Source organism: Gymnodraco acuticeps, unplaced genomic scaffold, assembly GCF_902827175.1.
Source record: "Gymnodraco acuticeps unplaced genomic scaffold, fGymAcu1.1, whole genome shotgun sequence".
In the NCBI taxonomy this organism is placed as follows: domain Eukaryota; kingdom Metazoa; phylum Chordata; class Actinopteri; order Perciformes; family Bathydraconidae; genus Gymnodraco; species Gymnodraco acuticeps.
In genome coordinates this window covers 1,426,436-1,450,324 of record NW_022990021.1, presented here as the reverse complement: position 1 = coordinate 1,450,324, position 23,889 = coordinate 1,426,436, and the positions used below count along the sequence as shown (strand labels likewise).

At 41.8% G+C, this 23,889-nt stretch overlaps 3 protein-coding genes across 17 annotated transcripts in view; all 3 read right to left on the bottom strand.

The window, feature by feature from the left end:
• Positions 1-8,862, bottom strand: part of scrib (scribble planar cell polarity protein) — a 71,471-nt gene extending 62,609 nt beyond the window's left edge. For 5 of the 14 annotated variants that reach the window (XM_034214178.1, XM_034214181.1, XM_034214172.1 and 2 more), the window contains exon 1: positions 7,792-8,834. In XM_034214178.1, coding sequence (XP_034070069.1) covers positions 7,792-7,950 — 159 coding nt within the window. In that variant the 5' untranslated portion in view covers positions 7,951-8,834. Of the gene's footprint in view, positions 1-7,791 lie in introns of all 14 variants that reach the window. The other 9 variants (XM_034214175.1, XM_034214179.1, XM_034214176.1 and 6 more) reach the window with 4 other exon arrangements.
• Positions 8,863-9,761: 899 nt separating this feature from the next.
• Positions 9,762-21,020, bottom strand: LOC117544725 (poly(U)-binding-splicing factor PUF60-like). The gene is given in 12 exon segments (XM_034214076.1): positions 9,762-10,490; positions 10,589-10,836; positions 15,262-15,376; positions 15,961-16,193; positions 16,276-16,489; positions 17,693-17,785; positions 17,928-17,987; positions 17,989-18,090; positions 18,984-19,034; positions 19,527-19,616; positions 19,999-20,097; positions 20,956-21,020. Coding segments are annotated over 12 exon segments (1,626 nt in total). The 5' UTR covers positions 20,977-21,020; the 3' UTR covers positions 9,762-10,190.
• Positions 21,021-21,454: 434 nt separating this feature from the next.
• Positions 21,455-23,889, bottom strand: part of nrbp2b (nuclear receptor binding protein 2b) — a 31,921-nt gene continuing 29,486 nt past the window's right edge. For both annotated transcript variants that reach the window (XM_034214116.1, XM_034214117.1), the window contains exon 18: positions 21,455-23,779. In XM_034214116.1, coding sequence (XP_034070007.1) covers positions 23,642-23,779 — 138 coding nt within the window. In that variant the 3' untranslated portion in view covers positions 21,455-23,641. The remainder of the gene's footprint in view (positions 23,780-23,889) is intronic.

The window sequence follows — 23,889 nt, the reverse complement described above, 5'->3', positions numbered from 1 at the left end:
AAGCAGCCACCTGTTTCAAAACACATGTAAGACAGAGCTGCTCTGTTGTGGTAGCTGTTGTTTAGAGGACGTATTGTTCATACTGCTGGATATTCTAAAAGAATGTTTGTGAAGTGGTAAAAAACAGCTTCTTCCTATAAACGTATCCTGGATGGAGATAGGACAGCTGAAGGCGAGGGAGGGCGGCCCATCTAAAGCCACAGGTTCCAGAAGTACACAGAGGCTGTAAAAGCTATCGGGTGACAAGTGATAGATAGAGACCTTCAATGACTGCGTGTGGCCTGCAGATAAAGGGCAGCATTTATTTGTGGTTGGTTTTTATGCCAACGCGGTTGACCTATCGCCCCACAGGGACATCAGCACCCACACAGATTAGCCTCAAAAGGACCATTTGTATGGCTGAGAGTGTAGCTCCTGTATGATCAAAAGGTTCCGATACAGTATCCCATCTCAAAGAAATGTCACTGCCAAATGTAACCGCTCCAAACTTCACATGGTCATCTACAACCTCTCTTTGAGTCTCTGGCCTAGATATAACCTGTTCAAAATATGCAAAAGCAACCGACAGTTTACTCAAACTGCATAAACATCTGGCGCAAGATGACCTCAAGCTGTACCGCTAACAGGATGGGAAATAAGCAACCTCGTACTAAGCAATGACAACTGGCTGACAACATTGTCTGCGTTTACCAAGCATTATCAACAAGTAGAAAATCAGTACTGTTAAGCTTCTCCTTCTCAGGACAGAACCTGTGCAGTACTTTGCGGTACAAAGAAGGGTAGGACTTTTGTAATGTGGTTTTCATTTTAAAAATATTCATGTTTGAACCTAATTAATTCAACAATTGCTCCGAAAGTCAGACAATCCGTCTACATCATACAAGAAGCAAAACTGATCGATAACCATTGGAGAAATGAGGTAATGTGAAAAGTGTGCCACTCCCTGCTCTTGGACACAAGCAGCAAGCCTCTGAGGTTTCTAACAGTGGCTGCTGTAGACACAGAAATACAGTGGGACAAAGAGAAAATGGCGTCACCTTGTACATCTTGTCTGTGTGTACTTAATGACTGTTGCCAACAGAACACCTGTCCTATCACTGTGCTGCAGCAGGGCAGCCACAGACTCTCCCCTATCGCAAACAGCTGCCACAACCACCAAAGCCATCAATTATTCACAGGGGCTTTGCCTCCTTGTTTACCTTAGAGGCTGGCAACCAAGGCCAGAGAGCATGGGAGACCTGTGAGCAACAGCAGCATGAGGACAGACCTGTGTTAAGTCCATCACACTGCTTAAAGGAAAGCACAGAATCATTAGATTCATGTCGTGTCACATGAACAGGAAATGCTACTGTGCTGAAAGTCAAACAGAGTTGAATCAACGACATTATAATAATGGGACCATGAGCTGGACAGCACTGTCTCAAGTAGGTGTTCAACCTTTGATAAATATCTCATTCCATAGTTTAATAATCTGTTAAACTTTATTTGATAATTTATTGTTGAACAAGTGAAAAACAAAAAGGGCTCAAGCCATTCATATAGACAGGGGTGCACATCACTTTTTTGCCCTGGTTCTCAAAGGGGCACCTTGAGATGTTGCTTGGTGCTCATCCTTGACTTTATTTCCCAGACACACGGCACTGAACACACGTGCAGAGGTGAAGACAACATTAGCACGAGCAGTAATCCTACAAGCTGTCATCACTCCCCTCCTGACTGTTCTCCTCACGGTCTTCCTCTCTGTCAGACATGGTAGCTGATGATGTAGGCCTACTTCTTTCTCTCTGGTTGAGTCTGCGATTAGCTGCTTGCATCCACAAGTCAACAGCTGGGTTTGGGTCGAAAGTCTCTGTTGTCATCTTAGACAAGTGGATGTAATCAAATAAGTATGTGAATTTGTGTTGTTCATTCATATCTTATTTTACCGTAACATTTATTTATGCATTTTTTTTAATCTCTCCAGTTTTAAAGGATATTTTTGGTTACTGTCCTATAGTATACATTGGAATGATTTCAAACCTGTTTATCCCAATAATTATAAAGGAGTGCCTTGGAAATATGTGTTTACATAAATTGTGACCAAACCGTTTGAACTTAGACTAAAGTGAACTATCTAAACACTCAAGAGTCCTTTACCTCACTGAGCTGTAGTTATCAGCCTCTCAGTCTGACTGGAGAGGACTCTCCCTCCACATTATTGTAGAAACATCTTCTTCTTATATAGCACCAGATTCTAATAACAACAGCGCCGGTACTGGTGCGCCCTCCCTCTCTCCCTCGCTCACTCGCATATTGGCTGTGAGCTGCGAGCGCCAGATAAGCCAACATCCCCCATTTTCATCACTTACAGCGCCCATCATACAGGGCAAATGAAACGTGTAACCGGGGTGAAAAGGGTGTTACATTTACTTAATTATGAATATTGTTACATCAAGGCCGAAAATTAGGATGAGCACCAATGGTCAAAAATGGTTTTTTCCCTCCCAGAACTGCCAGCGCAGCGCCCCCCAGATCTGGCGCCCTAGGCGAACATCTATAAAGCCAGTGCTACGGGCCGGCCCTGAGTTCATATGTAACTCGCAAATATCTTTCTCTCTCTCTCTCTCTTCTTCCTTCTCTCTCTCTCAATGTTGGTACGCAAATGCGCCTTTTTTCAAATGACCCGGTGCTCTTTTTTTGCATGCGCACCTGCGCACCAGTTATGTGCGGCCCTGCATATAGATTGTGTTTAACATTCTCATTCAGACTTGAAACAATGAACAAATGACCAAAATGATGTTGATTTACTGTAGATGGGATGCATAAAGCAGGGGTCGAATTCTAAGGGACACTGACTGGTGCTTGACAAAACACACCGCAGCAATTTCTCAGGAAGGAATGCATTATTTCTCAAAGTGAACGGGACGGAAGGCGGAGGATGTGTGTTTGCTTGTCAGATAGAACAAAGTAGAAGATCCATCTACACCGCGCAGGGGTCTCCAGGGGGACCGGCTGTTTTCCCTGGGACTCTGGCTACTTCTTCCCCACCTGACACCGCATGTCAGCCCTGACTCTGGTGTTCATGGGTGGATGGATGGCTCCTGCACTCCCCAGAGGTCCCTGTGTCAGTGAAGCACAGCTCAGCTCACTTCCTCCAGTGGAGGTGCCAGAGCTCCACCTGCTCATGTTAATCCATCCCGGGAATGAAATACACCCCCCTACTACAACTAAATACTCACTCACACACACACACACCCACCTCCCATTACCCCGCTGTCCCACTAGATTGGGGGAGGGGGGACAGCAGGATGTGAGAGCAGCTGGTCATCAGCTCAGACAAAGAAACCTGCTGAATGTGCTCTTGCATCAAAAAGAAACTCCAATTTCTCACATTGCTGCTTTTTCATAGCCTCACCAACTCTGTATAACTTTTCAAGTGCTGTGACACGAAAAACCTCAATTCTACTTCTGTTCAACCCAATACTGTAGAGAATATAGATCCTATAGGCTTAGAGACATGAAAACAAATGATTCACACAACAAATCAAACTGTGGAACCATTCAGGAGTAAACAATAGGACTGGCTTGACCAGAGCAGGAAAGAGAGCAGAGAGGAGTGACAAAGAGCTGCGCTTCAGGAATGATTGTTTGTGTGATGATGGTTTTTAGGCAGGTGTAATTGATCTTTGGTCTTAGCCTAGTTCAGCAAGGTTGTTGGGGAAAGACAAACCAGGGCTCTGTCTCTACATCCAACTGGAAACTAAGGGGAGTGACACCGACTGCAAAATTCACTAGCACAATGTAAAGACTGCAGTGTGAAGTGAATGTCCGAGAGTTCCCTCACGGAGAACCAAACTTGAAAGCCCAGTGAGGCTGGATGTCTTCACATATTCAAACGGAATAGAAAAGTAGATAGACAGAGCACCATTGATTCTCACATAGCCATTTTGGATTATCCTTAAGATCACAATAGAGACGTGTACAACAAAGACACATCAAATAAAAAAGATGACTACTGAAGCTTAAAAAAACCAATGGTAGGCTGATTCACTTTCAGTGAAGGGCATCATTTGAGTTGATCTTGACTGGGCTGAACATACAACAGGGAGAAAAGCAAGACTTTTATCTGTGCAGTTTTGTGCACGAAAAGAGGCCCAAATGGCAGATAAGCAGATCCCAGAGGAAGCGTACACTGAGACGCACTGGCGTGTATGAAGGGGGGGGGTCACAACTGAGGTGCTGAGGGGCATTTTCACGGCTGAGTGAAGCCTTAATCTGCCCTTAGCCACCGATCTATTAGCACACAGAGGGAGGGTACTGGTGACAGCTGAGGATTACAAATATTGCCTAGTCATCCTTACTAATTATCATATAGAGCCTTATAACAACAAAATATCTACAAATCGTATTTTCTCCAACTACTTGTGTAACTATGGCATTAGTTGCCGATAGCGGTAACACATTTTTCTCATAGCCCATTTGCAACAGTTCTTATATTGAGCCAGGAACTGTAACATATCATCAGTGTATCTGCAAGATCCTATTAGGCACTCATACTGGGAGCAACATGCATAGAACCTGTTTTGCAAATCTAATGGAGACACACCCATCAGGGATATGTTCCCTATTTCAACAATGGAAAACCAAAATAAGAACAAGTAAATATACTCAGGTTATGTACATTTGGTAGAGGCCTTTTTTAGGCTGCTGTCTACTGCACCTGCAGAACACCTGGCCCCTCTGAATAGGGTCCTACTTGTGCTTTTGAGCAGGTGCAACTGACCTAAAACAAATCCTAAAAGTGAACATTTCAGTCGATATGCTTGCAGACTTAATGTACGCCTGGTCAAGGGCAGTGCAGTGCACAAAAGAAACACAAAGAGCCATGACATCGGATATGAGGGAGGGGGGTCAATCAGACTTGTGAATGGACTTCTTTGTAACCTGTCATGGGACTTGAGAATGGCCAAAAAGATAATTCCCTCTTCCTCAACATGATCTTTGAGGCACAGCTAGTTTGTCAGAGCAGCGAAGAGACATTTAGATGGCTTCATTGCAAACTTCCCTGCTGAAGAGTCACACAGAACCGTATAGGAACATGTGAATTGTGGGACATGTACTTTTAACCATCACAAGCAATTTGTCAATAATTGACAGAATAGGTTGAGCAACCAAGAGATTCACCCGTGACAATGACGTGTGCCAAGTTAAATAACAAAAATGTAATTATAAAGTCATTCATTTTTTCTCAATGTTCACTCAGGTGTAACTTTCAAAGTAAATGTCCGAGTAGCAAAACTGAAACCTGTTACCGGCTATCTGAGCATTTTTGCAATGAGTAAACAGAGCTGTGACCAGCATTAAGGGCTAAGGATATACAGGCCTTTGGGGAATTCCCGACCAGCTAATTAAAAAAGGCTTTTCTAAACTAATTTCATACAGAAAGGTCATAATAAATGCTACTATTTAAGTAGTAATACCCAGCTTGGATAGAATCTGGCCCGAAAATCAATCAGACCCACACATCATTCTTTCATTTCGTCTTTTACAAAGCATGTGGCAAATGGAGACATCGTTACAGCAGAGAGCATTATCTAAGATTGGTGGGCAGTGAGGTGGGGGTGAGTCACAACAAACTTAAGAAACTGTCAGGGCGTCTAAATCTCCATCTGTTCACTTCGTTAAACCCCCTCAATACGAGACCTATCCCACCTCTAGCCGCACCATAAAAAATACCTATACAAATCACAATTGCTTTAATGGTCTTATCAATACAAAACATATTACCAGTTCCCTGTGTTTAAAGCATCTTAATGGCTGTATTGATTTTTGCTTGTGTATAAAATGTTACTGTATACATAACATCCCCTGCTTGACAGCCCTGTAAGCTTGTGACTTGTGTCACAAGACTGTGTGTACCAGGGCAGTTTGTAGCCCCCTATAAAATAAGTGAGTCTGCAAAGGTGTCCCCTCTGAGCCGATTATTCTTTATCTATGGCATATGTTGCACATGCTAGTTGCATGCCGCAATGCGTCCACAATGTGCTCATTCAAATACATACAAAAAAACTGTATAACACAAGATGTTAAGACTGAAATTGAGAAATAGACTGACAAAGACTCATCTTTGACCTGAATACCCAGTGATAAGAAAGGACACAAAAGCATAAAGGCATTCAGACCCATACTCACTTATGAGCTCATTATGGAATGTAATGTATCATACAGTCAGTGCCCTTGTTCCTAACCCTGTATGGGCCTGACCTCTCACACGGCTCCTTCGCTGAAGCCCCGCTGACTCTGAGGACCCGAGAGAGTCTGTATGCTTTGTGTCTGCACGCTACGCATTCACTGCAGCCACACAAGACATTGTGTCAGCCCGCATTTATGTCTCCTGGTTGAAGCCAGCATCACAGAGACTGCGTCGGTTAGCTTAGCAGTGTGCGCCAGAATATCTGGGTGTATCCGTCACTCAGCAGGGTTTCAGGGGCCATGCTCCAGGTACAATGTGAATATCTGACACGGTTGAACTAAGTGGAGGAAACAGACTGTCTGTCCGCAGGTAAGCTTCATCAGGCAAAGCTTTTGTGCTGTAACTACACTTAAATATCCTACAGCTGCTGTATGTATGTCTTCATGAGTGGCTCCCTGACATCTGTGAACAAATTGTTCATGCAAGAGCCAAGTTTGGGTCCAAAGAGAAGTTACACACACATATTTTATAAAAAGAAATAGCAGTAAGAGCTGATCTAAAACAAGTATTCTTACGTTAAAGCCTGGGGATGCTAGGAAAATAAGTTCTATTGTTCCCAGAAAGGTGGTCCTGTCAACACTTCGTCCTCTGTTGACCTTGACTTGTTAACATCTTCTTCATTAGTGAACAAACCATTTGCCCCTTCGCCCCTAAGCAAAAGCCAAGAAACATGAGACTGACAACGTCTACTACTGAACAGTGTATTCATTCAAACTCCCAGCTCCATCACAATCACAGCCATGTCTCAATAATAAACAATTGCTGAACTGAATAAAACAGGGAGAAAGTTGACCGAGCAAGTGCTTTGTCCACCATCTCTGGAGAGCTATGGAAAGAAAGACCTACAACAATTCTGCTACCCTAAAAATAAACTCTCTGGCTGTGCAGAGAACTTTTTCAGTTCTTATTTTTCAAACAGTGGGTGTGTGGGTGGGGAAACCGTTCCAATTCATTCCACGCATGCCTTCACACACTGCATACAACCCACTGGCCAGTGATGCCATTACTAGGCAACATGTTGTGTGCCAGCTGTTTTGGTCAGGGTCACTCCCTCTGGACATGCAGCATACCCAACCTTTAGCCAAAGAACACTTCTCTTCGACTAACTAAAACATCCTATCGTGCCTTGTCCATTCATCTTTACACAACTTACTAAGGGCTTCAGTATTATTGGGGAAAACACCCCCATGCAAAGATGAACTGGATTACCTAGTTGTATGATTCAAGTTTATATTGTAACTGTTGGATACTGTATGGCTCTTGATTATTCATTGATGTCACAAGACTGCAGGGCACAATGGCCAAACATATTCGAAGGAGGCAAAGAAAAAAGTATGCTACCTTTGATAAGAAGGAATTACCTGAGCAGGTTATATCATGCAAGCCATTTCACCTTGGGTACACTTTTCTAATTAAATATGTGGATTAAACACAGAGTGAATTTGACAGAACCAGGATATCGTGCACAAGGAGACACTATATAGCCAGCTTGGCTCAGGGGAATGATGCACATTGCTGAATGACACAGGGGTACATTTTGGACTGTTAGCCATGCATACCTTTGGTAGCTCTTTGAGTTGGTTGGCATCGAGGAGAAGCTCCTCCAGGCTGCGACTGTAGCGGAATACCTCATCGGGGACTGTCTGCAAGTTGCAATGCCGCTTGTCCACCGACTCGACGTGGCGGTTGCAACGCCACAGGGGGATACACTTCAGCATGTCCGGCCGCCGGGGGGGATTTGGTTGCCGGTGCTACTGAAATCTCCGCATCGGAGGATGAAGGTCGGCGGGATATTTGTTGCGTGTAGACTGACTCAATGTCAAAACACTCACGGTGTTCCCACGACGATCCCCAACAAGAGGCCGAAATCCACTTAGAGACACCAAAATAATCCCTTCGACCTGTTAGTGATATTCCCAGTTTCAGTTCAACTGTGTTTGTCAGGTTTGTCCTCGTGTCATCCACACCGGAATGAAAGATAAACACAAATAAAAACTCCCGCTTGCCTTCAGTTTTTCCTCACTTCTTGCAGTCACTTCTTCACAGAGGGGAGTAACGTTAGCTTGTTTTGCTACCACCACATCCCTGAATGAGACCAAAGCAGTGCCTTGGCTAGCTGAAAAACAAGCAAACGAACCAGTTATACTTAAGTGTTGCTTCAAGTATCCTAGTCATGAGTGGTAGCTGATAAAAAAAAACACTTGACTTAGGTTACAAATGAATGACTACCATGAAACAGCTAACATAACCCACGGAGCGAGTCAACAGAGATTAACCCGAGTGTGGCTGCGCAAGGATGTGCTCGTTCTCGGCGGCTGTGTTGTTAGCATGCTAGTTACAGTTAGCTAACATCGGCTAGTAGCTCTCTAAACGCCTTTGTGCCTAGCTGCCGATAGCTCACTAATATAAGTATAACGAACGTTACGGGAAACACCCTATTAACCGGCCAAAGAGTGAAGTGGCAACATGCCAGTAGACGTACAATAAACTGCCTGGTGTTGTTTTAATGCGACGTAGTTACAGCCAGGAGCTTCAGCAACAGCCGCGCATCACTCCCCTTGTTGCGCTGAGGCAGGCGGGTTTGTCCTGTGGGGGGCTGGGCCGAGTTTGAGTTGGAGTCGTTGGAGTACAGGCCACTACTACTGGCGGCTGGGCAGCAGTTCCGTTACTGTACAGCGACATCTAGCGGTGGATGACAGTTGGCTTAAATGTACACAACACAGTACTATCATATTGTTTAACGAAAAAACCAGGCCATAATAAAGTACCATTAAAATATGCCTATCATGTAATGTCCTCGAGTTTGCACTATTTGTTACATGTCTTCAACGGTTGCTTTATTCTTGCTACATGACTAGAAATGGCAGGACTTTCCAGTTGTGTGCAATGCAGGGAGACAGTGTACATTACTGTGTCCACAACAGGGACTAGCTCTACCACAATGTGTAACCAGGACCATGGTCTTTGAGGACAGACGTGAACAAAACCATGCATATAGCCGATGATTTGATTTCTTGAACACACAAGTCAAACATCCATCTACAAGCTATTCACCCTTCACTGAGTAGCAAGTAGGTGAAAAACTCAAATGATGCTATTGTAAAGAAGAGATGCAGGGCAAAACAAACTTGGCAAATATGAACTTACCAACTCAAGTGCCATGATAACAATGCACCCGAGACAATACAAACTCATTACCGGTGAAGCAGGTTAAAAAATAAAACCTATGGCAACTAAACAAGAGGTGAATACTATGCAGTTGTCAAATAGACCCAAAAATGTCAGAAATCCAGAAAAGACTGTCTTAGCTGATCGTTTTTGAATGATCATTAAGTAAATATGTATCTATTCAAAGTCTGAAGTTTTATTTTACCATTTCAGAAGTTGTTCACCACCTGTACTAACCACAAACACAGTGGCATTTGAGAATGACTAATACCCGATAGGACTATAAATGTGCATGCATAAGTCAAAGTACATGTTTTTACTTTTTAAATATGTTCTACAATCAGTCACACAACTAATTATCTCAAAACAAAGGATTCTTTATTCATAAACAATAAAAACTGCATCACACTTTCTTAGGAACAAACAATAACCTTTAATCATTGAAAGGATGTGTTAACTTGTCCCAGAAAATTCACGAAAGGAAGAAAATGTAAATGAGCGAAAGCAGGAAAAATGAACATGTTACAAGTTTGGATTACAAGAAATTGAAACTTGCAAAAAAAAAAAGAAGGGAGTTTTCACAAACAAAGCAAAATCTGACATGTAAATATTTTTCTATGAATCCCCCCCAAATGGGGCATTTAACATTAATATCAACAGCAATTTTAAAAAACAAATAAAAAAAAACATAATTACAAGTTTCAGTGGTCCGCATCTCTAGCTGCAGAGACTAACATGAGTTTAGGGGACAGGTATGGGGGTGGGTGCTGGTGAACCATTACAAACACTTTTACGCAGAGAGATCACTACTGTTGAAACGGTCTTGGTCATACACCTCTGCGACAACTTTGCGACCTCCGAACCAGCGGTCATTGAGGGCCTGGATGGCTTTGTTCATCTCTGAGGCCATGGAAAACTCTACAAAAATTTTGACAATGATATCTGCATCCTCCTCTTCTCCTTGCTTCTCCTGGTATATGATGACTCTGTTGACGGCGCCAAACTTCCCGCACTCTTCGGTCACCTCCCCCTCCAGGTCGTCGTCGATGTCCTCAGGTCCAACCATATTTCGGAGCACCATAACCGTAGACTAGAAAGGAGCAACGCAATCATTTTACAAGTAAAAGTATTTGCTAATGAAATGTCTTTTTAAAGGCTCTTCTTTCACCACATATGACCAAAGCTTACCTCTGATTTTCTTAGCAGTTTCTGCATCACCATGTGTCTGGCACTGCTGCCCGAGATGCTCATGTGTTCTTGGTCACTCAACATCTCCTGCCCTGTACCGTCCTGCAGCATCTCCTCTTTCTCTTCTTTCCTCTCTTGTTGGTTGGAGCCTCCAGCTTGATTGGACAGGACTGGCGGTGAAGCGAGCACTGGGTTCACAAGACCAACCTGGGGGAGCACTGGTATGGGTGGACGCACTGGAGTCACACCTGTTAGGGAAATGCAGATATGCATTCAGTGACATCACATGTGTAAATAAATAAACTTTAATAAAACAAGTTATCATTTACAGAGCATGTGCTAACTTTCGATCCCAACCATTCTCTTAATGGGTTGTAACTTAAAACCATATCAGTAAGCTAGGATAAAAACTATCCTGTATGATTCCATCTCCTACAATGAATCGCAGGTGAGTTTTGAAATCACAAGAAGTCTCATGTCAAATGGATGGCCATATGAATTGGCTAGTGTTCTTCCATACAGCTAGCTTGACTCAGCCAATTGTGGATCGTGGCAAGGATTTGCTTTTTCATTAGAACAGGGCTACCACCTTAAAGTGAGTCTAATGCCCCGGCCACACGAGGACGAAAACGGCTAAACGCATAGGATTAACGCAAACGCAAAAAAGCTTCCGTCCACACGCAATAGTCATCCGGATAGTGTCTGTCCACACGAGACAGCTCCGTTTAGCTCCAACCGCTGGAGAAGCTGCAGTACATATGCAGGAGCCTGTACGTGGCGCTGTAACTTCCTCCACAAAAGCAGCGAAGAAGCATGGTTGTCATGGTTGCCCTTCTGTTTATTCTACGCGGTGGGGGCCGAGGGAACCAGGCAGAGTTTTTTGCCAGTCAACGTGTATTAAAGTTTAAATCTTCCGACAAAATTATAAAAGTGCCGGTCAAAGGTCTTCTTTGTTATTTATTGAGCTTTAAAACAAATGAATAACGAATCTATATATTATAATAATAAAATACATGGAGCCTCTCTTTTTCCTCCCTCTCTTCGGACAGCGCCAGTGTCTGTTTCATGCAGCAGCTGATCCAGTAATGAGTGACCCGGCCGACAGTAAAAAATAAACATATTTATATCTAGTTTAGGTAGTTTGAGAGGTAATTAAAATAGCTACGGGTGATGATCGGACTTGAAGTGTGTGTTTTACTCCGTTCACCACCGCATCACAGCGGGAGGAGCTGCAGGTGAGCAGAGCTGCGTGTCTCCGTCCTGTCAGATTAGACTTCACTCGTGTTTAGGTCCATATCGAGAGAAAGATAAATAATCTGAATTCAGTGTGCAGTTTACTTTGACGCGGGGGTGAGCAGCAGAGGTGGGGAGAGGCGGGGCTATTGCCTCATCATTATCAGAAAATGATCGTATAGGGCGTACACACGGAGCCGTTGGACCCCCCAGACCGTTGCGTATGCCGTTCTATCCACCTTGGGACCCGTTATCGTTTACGCAGTCGTTTAGTGCCGTATTCGGTCGTCCTCGTGTGGCCGAACGGTCTATATGACACTAAACAGTAACGCAAACGACCGTTTTCGTCCTCGTGTGGCCGGGGCATAAAACTGATCCATGGCTGTGAATGTTTGTGACCAACCGAAGGGCTGTAAACCGGTGGATGAACTAATTTATTTTATCATCAATTATTCAGATTTAAAAGTAGCCCCATTTGTTTTGCTGCTTACTCTTTCTCCCTGCGGTATTGTCTTGTTTTAATGAATCTGGTTATAAACACTTAATAAATCCATTACAATAAAAAGTCACATATTGTTAATTAAAAGCTTTTGTTATGGGGCTGCAAAAAAAGTTTAGATTATCTAAAGCAGGGGTCTCCGTCGATCGCAAGCTACTGGTAGCTCGCAAGCCCTCAATAAGTAGCTCGCCAAGCAAATCCAAAAAATACACAAAAGAAAAAAATAGGAATTGTAATTAAAATAATCTACCCTATGCATAAACGAAACCTCAATCATAGCAAACTCTATATCTATCTAACAACCCTCCTCCCCCCACAATGAATATTGACCAATCACGTTATTGCTTGATTTGCGGGACCAGCGTTGCAGTCGGGAAGAAAAGATAGTGGAGCGGCACCTCACCGCTTCATAAAGGAGTTTGACCGTGATTTTCCTTCTGGCAGAATCTACACAACACATCAGCCCCATTGAACACAGCCTAGTCATGCCAGCCTATTAGGGATGTGCATCTCCATCACTGAGGCCGATGCGATGCGCATCTCGATACGTTGCCTACGATACATTAACGATACATTTGAAACACCAGGCGATGCGATACGATACGATACGATACACCCCTGTTACGATACGATTTGATTCAACATTATGCAATTCGGGGCGATACGTTTCAACACGATGCAAAAATAAATGATACTTCAATATGGTACGACAGAGGATTTTTGTTTTATTCCTCATATGCAGCAAATCATAAATTAACAAAAAAGTGCTTTACATATTTGGTTCTCTCTATAGTACTGCACATCCCATCATGCCGTTTCTTTTTTTACCTTAAAAAAACTCTCCAGAGTACAGTACAATACCTCACAGTTAAACAATTTAAGGATGCATTGCTCATGATTAACTATGTGCAAATAACAACTACCATAGTGCAATGCCTATACAACTGCCAGCCTGATGTGCTTAACACTCATTCATAGGCTAACTCACCAGTGAGCAGAAAGCAGTGGTGTGGTTTCTATATGAACAATACAAAATACAAATAACCTTTCACAAACAGGTATTTCATAACTGCTTACAATTGTAAGGAAGACATTTAAACTATTATTGGAAGTCACAGGCTGTTGTAAACTAAACATCACTCTCTGACATAACACCTCACTGAGTGATTGAACTCATATGTCTTACTTTCAGGTTTCTCTTTTCAGCCACAGACCCCATGTCGCCTCTTTATGTGCGCCGCCAAGTTCCTCATACTACTTGTGTACTTTAAAGCAGCACGGCATCGTTTACAATTTGCGAGCGATTTTTCAAGTTGACCGTCTTTCTTGAAAAATCCTAAGTGTTGCCAAACGTTTGATTTGTAGGTATTTTTTGGTGCGCTGTGTTTCTCTTTCTCCTCAACTTCCATGTGTGGTGATAACTGAGACTCTCGGCCTCCGTAGTGCGAAACAAAGATCAAAGATCGTCTCTGCTGAGTGCTGACAGGATATTATATGAATGAATCGTTTGTTTACCGATGCAAAGACGCTACAATCGATGCATCGCGAGTTCAACCCAAACTGTAGCCGATGTGCACTCTTTCAACCGGTGTACTCGCATCTTGAACGTTTATGCGAATCGGTGAATCTTAACATCCCTACAGCCTATACAGCACATGAGGGGCAGGGTTTTACTCTGCGTGTGTTGCAACTTGCATATGTATTTATTGCACTTGACACACGGCGTAATGTCCACTGGGAACATGTCTCTCTCCCCCCCCCCCCCCACTTTTCGAAATCCCGTTTGTGTCCCCCCCCCAGAGTTCGCGTTAACCGAATATTTGACGGAACATTCTTAAAGCCGTCCGTCATTTTTGACAGATTTGAACAAACTCAGAACAGTGCCAAAGTTTCCCCGCAGCGGGGCTCCGGTGTTATGCCGTGTTATGCATGCCCACCCAAAAGGAAATTATACCGTTTCCAAACCTAACTTTGCCGAACAAATCATTGAAATGTAAGTGAGTATTTGTTTTACGCTGTGCGCGCTCCCGCGACGTGCAGTGGGCATGCGTAATGCAAAATGACGGACAGCGAAAAAGTCTAGCGCTAGTCCCCCCACTTTACAAATATGTTTATTATTATTTTTTAGCGCCAGCCGTCATCGCCACGGAGGAGCACACAGCCTCTGTGCACGAGCGAAACAGAGAGAGCACACCTTTATCTATTTAATATAGTTGTACAAAAATAAAGTAAGAAATCATTCCAATGTGTACTATAGGACAGTAAACAGTTTAAAAGGGGAGTGATTAGTAAAATATGCATAAATAAAAAGAAAGAATTCTAACTAACATAAGAATAAACACGTTTAAATTATTTGTTATTGGTTGTGATCATATTATAAAGATGTTTGGATTATTGAAAAGTATACAGCTCCCTTTCATACGAGTGTTGAGAGCTGTATCCATAAATTCATTTTGTGCTCCAAGTGCACCAGATTGATGCATTTAACTTCAACATAAAAAAATAATAATCTTCCCGGGGGACCCCCCTAGAGGATGTGAGGTCCAGCCCCAAATAAAGCAGGCTAAAATAATTAAATTGCATACATTTTCTTTTAGTAAACACTGCAAACAGGTCCTACAGACCCAAACAGCACACAAAGGTTAAAGGTAAGCATATAATAATGTTAAAATGTGCTAAATATACACACTGCAAAAAAAGGAGTAAAAGTAGCTCACGACTTGTTTTATTTATTTTAAGTAGCTCTCATCCTAAAAAAGGTTGGAGACCCCTGATCTAAATAATTAGTTGATTGTAGTAATTATTCAAGGCAAAACAAAATGTTGGTAAAATTGCATTGGATGTAAAGCTGGATGTTTTTAAAGGCTCTTAAATAGCACAGTGAATTACTAAGCTCTTGCTTTTTTATAAATTGAGTACTTACTCATATCTCGGTACACACCTGTGATGACCCCTGGTGCCTGGGCAGCCATAACAGCCTGAGGAATACCCATTTGCTGACTGAGAAGTTGGGGTGCGGCTAACGCCCCCAGGACTGATGCACCGGCTACAGCCTCCTTGAGAGAGGGGGGCCGAAGACATTAGGTAAGGGAAACACAGAGAGAACAGCACAAGGCCGCACAGTCAACCATCACACAGCATGGCACAGAGTCAGAGCAACCTTAACTCCCTGTATTGAGAATCAAAGTCACAAAAATCTCTTCAGATTTACTAACAAAATCATCACCTATACTTAGCAAGTCATAGATATACAGCAGTGGAAAATATACATCAAGACACTACAAGAAAACACAATGGACTGATTTATTGTTAGGACCTTTCAAACTGGAAAAATAATTATGTTTTGCCAACTGAGAGGACACTTAGCTTACACACCCAATGAGTGAATGGGAGGAGCATTTATTGCTAACGTTATTATACAAAAAGATAAATATACATTCCGATTTAAATACATTAAACTGGATAAAAAAAGACTTCGCTCAGAATGTCCTGAATCTCATTTCAGGGCTGTTAAATTGACACATTGTCAGGGCAACGACTGTTTTTATGTGATCTCTACAAAACTGGCCTTCTCCCAGTCACCTGCCCATGTTAACTGTGCTTAAGGTGTCAATTCTAGCTAGATCTGGGTTATATTTACCTGGAAGGCCATTAAATCCCTTTGGAAGGGATTCATACTTGCCTGGGCCGTTATCTTAGCGGTGGCTGCCGCTGCAGCCACCGCTGCAGCAGGCGGCAGACCACCAGGGGTCGTGGGGGTCAGTAGGGGCATGGGCGGAGTCACCGCTTTGCCCACCCGTAGGTACTGACCCCCCAGGTCAAACAGGTTCATAGAAGATACAGCGTCCAGGGCTGACTGAGGCTTTTCATATTCTGTAAGTGAATAATCATATTGTAGTAAACAGCGCAGTGGTAACACAAAGAGCACGAGTGAATGAGGGCCCCTGGAGCTCACCAATGAAGCCAAAGCCTCTGTGTCGCCCTGTTGTGGGGTCTCTGGCTAACGTGCAAGACTTGATCCTTCCGAAGGCCTCAAACACACTCTTGATGTCGTCGTCGGACAGGTCAGGGTGGACGGACGCCACGTAGATCCGATTAAAGGCACGCGCCTCCTCTGCCAGCTGGTCAATGATGGGTTGCGCCTGACCGATGTTACTTGGCCGCCCAACCTATAGCACAGATCATACCAGCAGGGCTACTGAGTAAGGGACTCAAAACCAATGAGAACGCACTACCGAAAACTCCAAGTCCCTGCAGCACTAACTTTGGACAACCACCGAGCTTATTCAAAGCCACTCTATTTTTACAATCATGCCATGGCTATCCTTGAATCCAAGTAATTCGTTAATGCTGCATGTCAATCACTAAACTCAAAGTTCTGAATCTGAGATTTAAAAGAAAGGCATTTTAATTCTTGCCTGTTATCCTATCATTGTTATATTGTCTATTAGATTCAAAGTACTCTCTACATTTTTACATTATAAAAAATTCCATTTTTAAAACATGACAAAAACTGTACTTCAAAATCTGTAAACATCCCTGCACTCTTCATATATCTCATTTTACATTAACCACACATTTAAACCAGCCTGACTATAAAACAAACAGGGTCTCTTAGGGATGCCGATCATTTGAACATGAATTTAAATCAATGTACAAACACCTAGACTCTTGATATATTAAGTAAAATAAACGTATCTCACTACACAAGTAAATACAAAATAACCTTCAATATATTAAATACCAACTATCCCTTCTTCTACAAATTGTAAATAACCGTGCGAAACTATCAAATAAGGACGCGCTGTAAATTTCAAAACACTACCAGCTCAGCCAGTCACACTCTGCATGCACAGTGTGACTGGCTGAGCTGGTCGAGTTACCGAAAGTGGGCCGCAAGTGTTTCATTCTTCTGCTACGCAACCTGACAGCTTCCTCTCCCTATGTAGGACGGGTTTCTAATGACGACTGGGATCTGTACTACAGATGGGGCGGCCAAGCAACACCAACCAGGCGCAGCCCATCATCAGCACACCATGGACATGGAGCGACGCCATGCGCCGCTGGGAATCCTACTGGAACTGGTCACTAAAATAGTCTTGATGACATCATGGAAGCATAACACACAACACTGACAGTACACTAAACATACACCCAGACATACACAACTCACGCACCTGAAAATCAGACAAGCAAAGAGAGAGGGAAATTAGTAATATGCAAGTTGTATTATAAGTCATCAGAAAGCAGTTATTTAACAAATTGACTCGGTATCCAAAATAAAGATATACAGAAAAGGTTATTTAAAAAAAAATCTCAGTCGATGAATACCTTTTACCTTGAGGAGGTACACATAGCTCCGGACAACCTACCTTAATGTTTCGCCCCCCCAGCATGACCGAGTTCATCTGCTCCAGAGCCAGCTGAGCAGCCTCTGGCACATCATACTCCACAAAGGCAAACCCCTGCGCCATTAGGCCAAATGCAAGAAAAACAGAACATATACAACCATTGAAGACTTAGGCAGCTTTATATGCAACCCTCAGCATTCAAATGGAGGTGTAGAATTAGCCTTAACACCATGTCTAACACTTAATTGACACTGACCTTGTGTTTCATTGTAACAGAGTCCCAAGACATGTCAATGCTCTTGATTGGGCCAAAGGGGGGCAAAGGCCTGTCTGATTGTGTCCTCACCGAGCTCATAGTATATGGAGCCCACATACACCCGACACATTATGGCTAGGGCACGTTGCCGCTGAGCTGCCACCTGCCAACCGGGGGAATACACGATAAACATTTGAGAGCAAAAGAACACATAAATACACTAATACAAAATGAGTATTTTCTACAGTGCATGATTCCCCCTTAAATAGATAAGAGGCCAATTCTAAGTTAGGGGATCTGGACAGGTAGAACGGGTAACAATGGGATACTGTAATCAATAGATAGAAGTTTGTGTAAAAATACTAACACATGTAAAAGTTATAAAATATTAATAACAGCACTTGTAATTACAAAATGACCATGTCACTATTGAACTGACATATGAAGAAAAGCACACTGAGGTGATACACATCCAAAGCCCTCACAAATATTTGGCTTCAGTAACTGACCTGTAGTCCAGGGATGAAAGTAAGGTAACAAAAGTAATCGTGGAGTTCAAACGAAATCCATATTAAGTCTTGAGAGGATTTCAAACGTTCTGCTCATACCTTAGGGGAGGGATGGTTTAACGAACGAAAGTTGTTGCGCTGTTAAATTATTCCTTTAAGTCAGTCTGTGTCTGCAATTTAATTATATAACAAAATATGTATATGTGCCTACTTCATGAGGTTAATGGAAGTTGACTTGTTCCCTGACAGAAGAACATGACTTGGCCAAAAGATCCCCGTTCCATCAATTCTCTAATTTTAGTCTATTTTATATTAAAAACATATATTTTTTTAATAATAAAAAACATGCAGCTCCAATGATAAACAGAAGTCTACTGATGGTCGAAAGTACACTGGCAGTTAAAAGCCAAGTTTACCTCACAAAATATGCATTCTTGAGTGAGATTTTAAAAAGGCAGAGATGTTGCCAAAGCAACCAGTAAAAGAAGGTTAACAGACAATTGCCATTGGTTATGCGGACAGAAAAATAATTTAATAATCTATTGACCGATTGTAAAGGTGAGAGAGGATCTCCAAAGCCCATTGTCACTGCTGCCATCTGAAAGACAGTAAAAGTGAAAAAAGTGGTGAAAAGAAAGTTAGATATCCCTGAGCTTTGCTTTTTCTATAATGTCATTGCTTTGCTAGACAAAATTGGTTAGGCCAACACTTTATTCAGAACTTCCTGCTAAAACAACATACAGTTTGGAGAGTTTCTCCCCTGTCCCCATGATAATCAATACACAATAAACATAAATAACTGCCCTATAAAAGTGCAAAGCATTAAACACAATAAACAACTCTGTCTTGACGACAACCATTTGAAAAAGAGCACGGGCAAAAACAGGTGCATATGGTCTACAGGCGTTTCTTTTTCACAGCTTGAGGGAGAATGAAGCAAGACTTCCAAAAGAGCTTTAAGAACTTTTGAGAAAAGAGATGATTGAATTACTGATTCATGAAAAGGCTAAGACATTTAGTTAAGAATCAAGAGATGACGGACACAGTACAAACTTTGTTTCAGCCGACCAATGCATTTTATAAATCTCACCTGCAGGTTGGTGAGCTGCTGTTGCTGATGGGCAATGGTCTGCTTCACCAACACACTCTTAATGCTTTGTTCCATGGCATACTTCTTCGCCTGAAACAGGAGAAAAGCCAAATACAAACAAAAGACAGAATACGTATTTACTAATAACAAAAACTGACAAGCACTGCATCAGTACATTTACTGATTAGTAATGCATTTGTATTTTATTATGAAAGTCTTTTTTAACTACTTTCATCCAGTTTAAGGAAGTCTGTAAAAGGCACAATATTAAGGATCCCCTTAGTGTTAAATGCATGTCAACATTCATTATTTTTAAACTTAAATAAAAAGTTCACATAGAATTAAAAAAAGAAAAACATTAAAATGGTGATAGCCTATGTGATACAATGTCATGGGTCTTAACTTTCATTTGGTTTTTTTACATCATAACTTAAGTAACATTTGGGCAGATACTGTGTCAGGGGTTTCCTACCCTCTGTAATGCCTCCTGCTGCTCTGGGGTAAGAGGCGGCAGGCCGAGCTTGGAGCCTGTGCCCTGTCCATTCTCCATCGTCAGAGCTGCTTCACCTCCCTGCAATTCAGAAAAGGCAATTAATGAAGAAAATAAGATACACAAAATTAGTTTGAAGCATTAAAACCTGCCTGTATGTACACACCCATAATTACACTTCCCCCATTAAAAAAAATGCTTGCGTTACTTTTAGAAGTCACATTACCTCACAGTTTATCATAACATGTGCTAGCATATACAGGACAAACACCCGGATTTAAACCAGGTGGGACGGGACGAACTCCTTACCTACGCAACCCGCTAATCGCTGGGTCCACCAGACTGAGGCAGGAAAGAAGATGACTGACGGGGAAGCTTTAACAATTCAACAAATTCTAGGGGAAATAAAAAATTCCTTCAGACTAACATAACAGACAGCTAGCAATATGTTACATTGCAAACTTCACAAAGCCGGTCAGTCGTTCCTTATAAATGTAGCCATCTTACGTCAGAGTGATAAACATGAATGTGAATGATGGATGCCATCCTAACATAAACTAGGTTAGCGAGGTAAACTAGCAACAATGGGCTAATCGAAGACGTGTCAAGCTAAAGTCGATAAAGACATTAACCACGATGCATCTTTGTAGCACCCACATATACATTAATTTGCATAATTATTACAACAACACTAACTACTGAATATCTATAACTGAGTTCTATTAAGCTTGCGTAATCTTTGTTGGTAGCAAGGAGCTAGCTGACATAAGCTAATGTTAGCCATTCATTGCAATGGCGCGTGAAGCTATATTTAGATACATTTAGTCTATTTACAGGATATTAAGTGCGAATAAATTCTACTAAACATCACTAACTAATATGCAAACGCAACTTTAGCTAAACAGGTTAGTGTTTGATTGTAATCAGAAATACATTTACCGCAGTCTCCGTAACCGCCATGAAGCACACTGTCTTGAGAGGCCAACTCACTAAACACTCGCGAGAGCTTCACGTTTTAAATAAAAGATATCGCGATGTCGGAACCCTCGCGATGATAGTCTGAGAGGAGTTTTGGAAACAACGTTTCTCATCTATATGGCGCTGGTATGAACCATTTTACAATACAGCCATTCTAATAACGTCACTGTTATAAATGTTTTAAATAGTGTTGTCTTTCATCAGACTATGTGAGCTTTATTTCAACTCCCAAAGTTTTAAGCAAATAGTACTAGTGTTAGCCAAACACTGAACATCGAAAACATCACAGACAGGACCTGATGCACAGAAGTATGCAAATGCCTACTAAATAGAAATCCATTACTTTCGTGAATTCAATTATTCTTTCATAACATGTGTTCATGTGAACGCAAAATATACTCAATACATAAAAGTATACATTTGTAGTATAGCAAAAAAAAAAGTTCAGACATACCCAACATGTCACTGTCACATATTGTTTATTGTAATTAATTGCAGTACCTACAATATTTAACAAAGGTTTAAGTAGAACACATCCAAAAGCAAGTTTCATTCAACAGATTCACAGGGGAAAAAAACATTAAATAAGACTGATATGGATGTTTTCACAGTCTTAACATTCATTTTCTTGGTCAGGTCCCCTCTGGAACTAAACTGTGACTGACAAAGGCAAAATGCAAAGTTTTGAATTGTTGCAGGCTATTAAGACATGCAGCTTACTAGATAAAATGAAAGCAACAGTGGCACTGCTTTGCAGTGACATTTTGTCTAAAAGTAAACCCCTTCAATAGCCACAAACAAATATGTACACCACAGCCCGTAGTTATTGAATATCTTGGAGAATGTAGGGCTTCTGTCTTCAGAGACACGCTGATAAGAAGGCTTGAGTAAGTAAGTACTGTAAGCAATGACTGTACAGCTCTAACTGTTGTGAAACCAAGAACTAACAGACACAGGAAAGAAATGGAGCAGAGCCAAATTAGGCTGACATACGAGTACATTGCTGAAAAGGATCAGACCATTCACTATGGGGTTTTTTTTGCTGTCAGAATTTTGCCAAAATCTGGCAGAGTTGAAGGAGTGTATTCTATTTTTGTGTTTGTGTGGGCAGCAGTGCAATCAGTCCTAAAGTTCACACTGTCTGAAATAAACCTACAGTAGATCTGGTACTGGGAGATTAACATTTTCTGAGCAGAGTGCCACTATTTTATCAGAGATTGGGTTTTATCACCTGCGGCACATGCAATCTTTCAGAGTTTAGCTCTTAAGTTGATTACATTAGCAACACAAATCTAAAACCACATCATCTTAATGACTTTGATTAATTGATTGATTAAAAGTATTTTATACAAATGTCAAAAATCAGAGAGGATAAAACACAATAAATTCCAAAGGCTTATTTCCATTATTTGGGTAGGTGTTTCATTGTTAGACAATATACTCAGATAATTTGAGAAATATTGCAAAAATAAGTACATTTATTAAAAGTACGCAATTTTGTATTAACATATCTATAAATCACATTACCATCACCCTTTCTACCATTCATATAGGACTATGATTTCGTTTCACAAGCTTCCTCTGATGTATTCCAATTGTTGTACATTACTGCAGCTCTTTCCAAAGTAATATTGACCTGATCCATATGTCCAATATACAAAGGCGCAGCTTCTAATGGGAGCTGCCAATACAAGTTCATCTTCACATTCACATAGGCTGACTATATAGACTCATGATAAGAGACGGAACTAGTACAAATCAATTAGTCTGGTTTAAAACTTAGTCAGCCTGAAATTAGTTAAATTCCAAATTGCTATGTTGTGTACCAATGAGTTTCAATTAGGACATTTTGTCCAAAAGTACATTGCCATATCAGGCACTTTGCAAGTCTTTGGCTTTCAGAACACTTTCATAGGGAAAACCCCTTAAGAGCACAACAGGCTGAAAGAGAGGCATCATTTCATTGCTCGTCATAACATGTAGGCATGGTGTGTTTAGCTCAGAGTGCCATGAGGTTTGTTAACGCTGCATGTCAAAAAAAGTTTAGGAAAACAAAAGAAAAAAAATAGGTTTGTGCAAAGCTTCTATTGTTCACAGTTAAGCAGAAATAAATAAGTCAACTGAATGATTATTAATAGTGCATGCTGGACGGAATATTACATTCCTAAAACTGAAATAAACCGACGGTTCTGGTTTGCATGGGGAGAGGCTTTAGTAAAATTATCTTTTTTACAATTCAACGTAAATATGCACTAATCAATGAGGACATTGGAGTGCAAACGAAGCAATAAAACATCCGTCTGAAACATATCTGTTGTATTTGCAAGTGAAACATATCCATTCTGAATAGTGGCATCATGGAAAAGTTGTCAAGATATCTTAAGAGCATGATAGCCCTTTTATGCAGGGAGTTTGTCAATCTTCCACTGCTTTGTGGGATTGCTGAACACAGTCATGATGCCTCCGGCCCTCCTATCAGAGGGGCCCTTTGGTTCCTTTCTCAGCGCTGGCGTTCCCATCGTTCTCATCTGGGATGGTTAACTGACTGTCAAAGCCCGGCATCCTTCAGTATTTGTCCCCTTCATGTGCCCAGCTGGGTCAGCCCCTCCGTTCCCGGCTGTGTGATCCCTTTCTTGATGCCGTATGGTCAACGCCGGGCCCCTATGTCTGGGGGCCAGCCGCCGTTGTGACCCAACCTCCACTGTGTGGTCCCAGAGGTGAGTCCTCGGACCCGGTGTCGACTAATGGCGTCCTCCAGGAACACTGCCACCTTCTCACTGTCCTCCCTACGGAGCACACGGGACATAATGGGACGTCAAGTTTTGCTTAAAGAAATCCAAACACAAGCAAAATGACATTTATGGCTGTTAATCAAGAACAAACAAAGATGTTTTT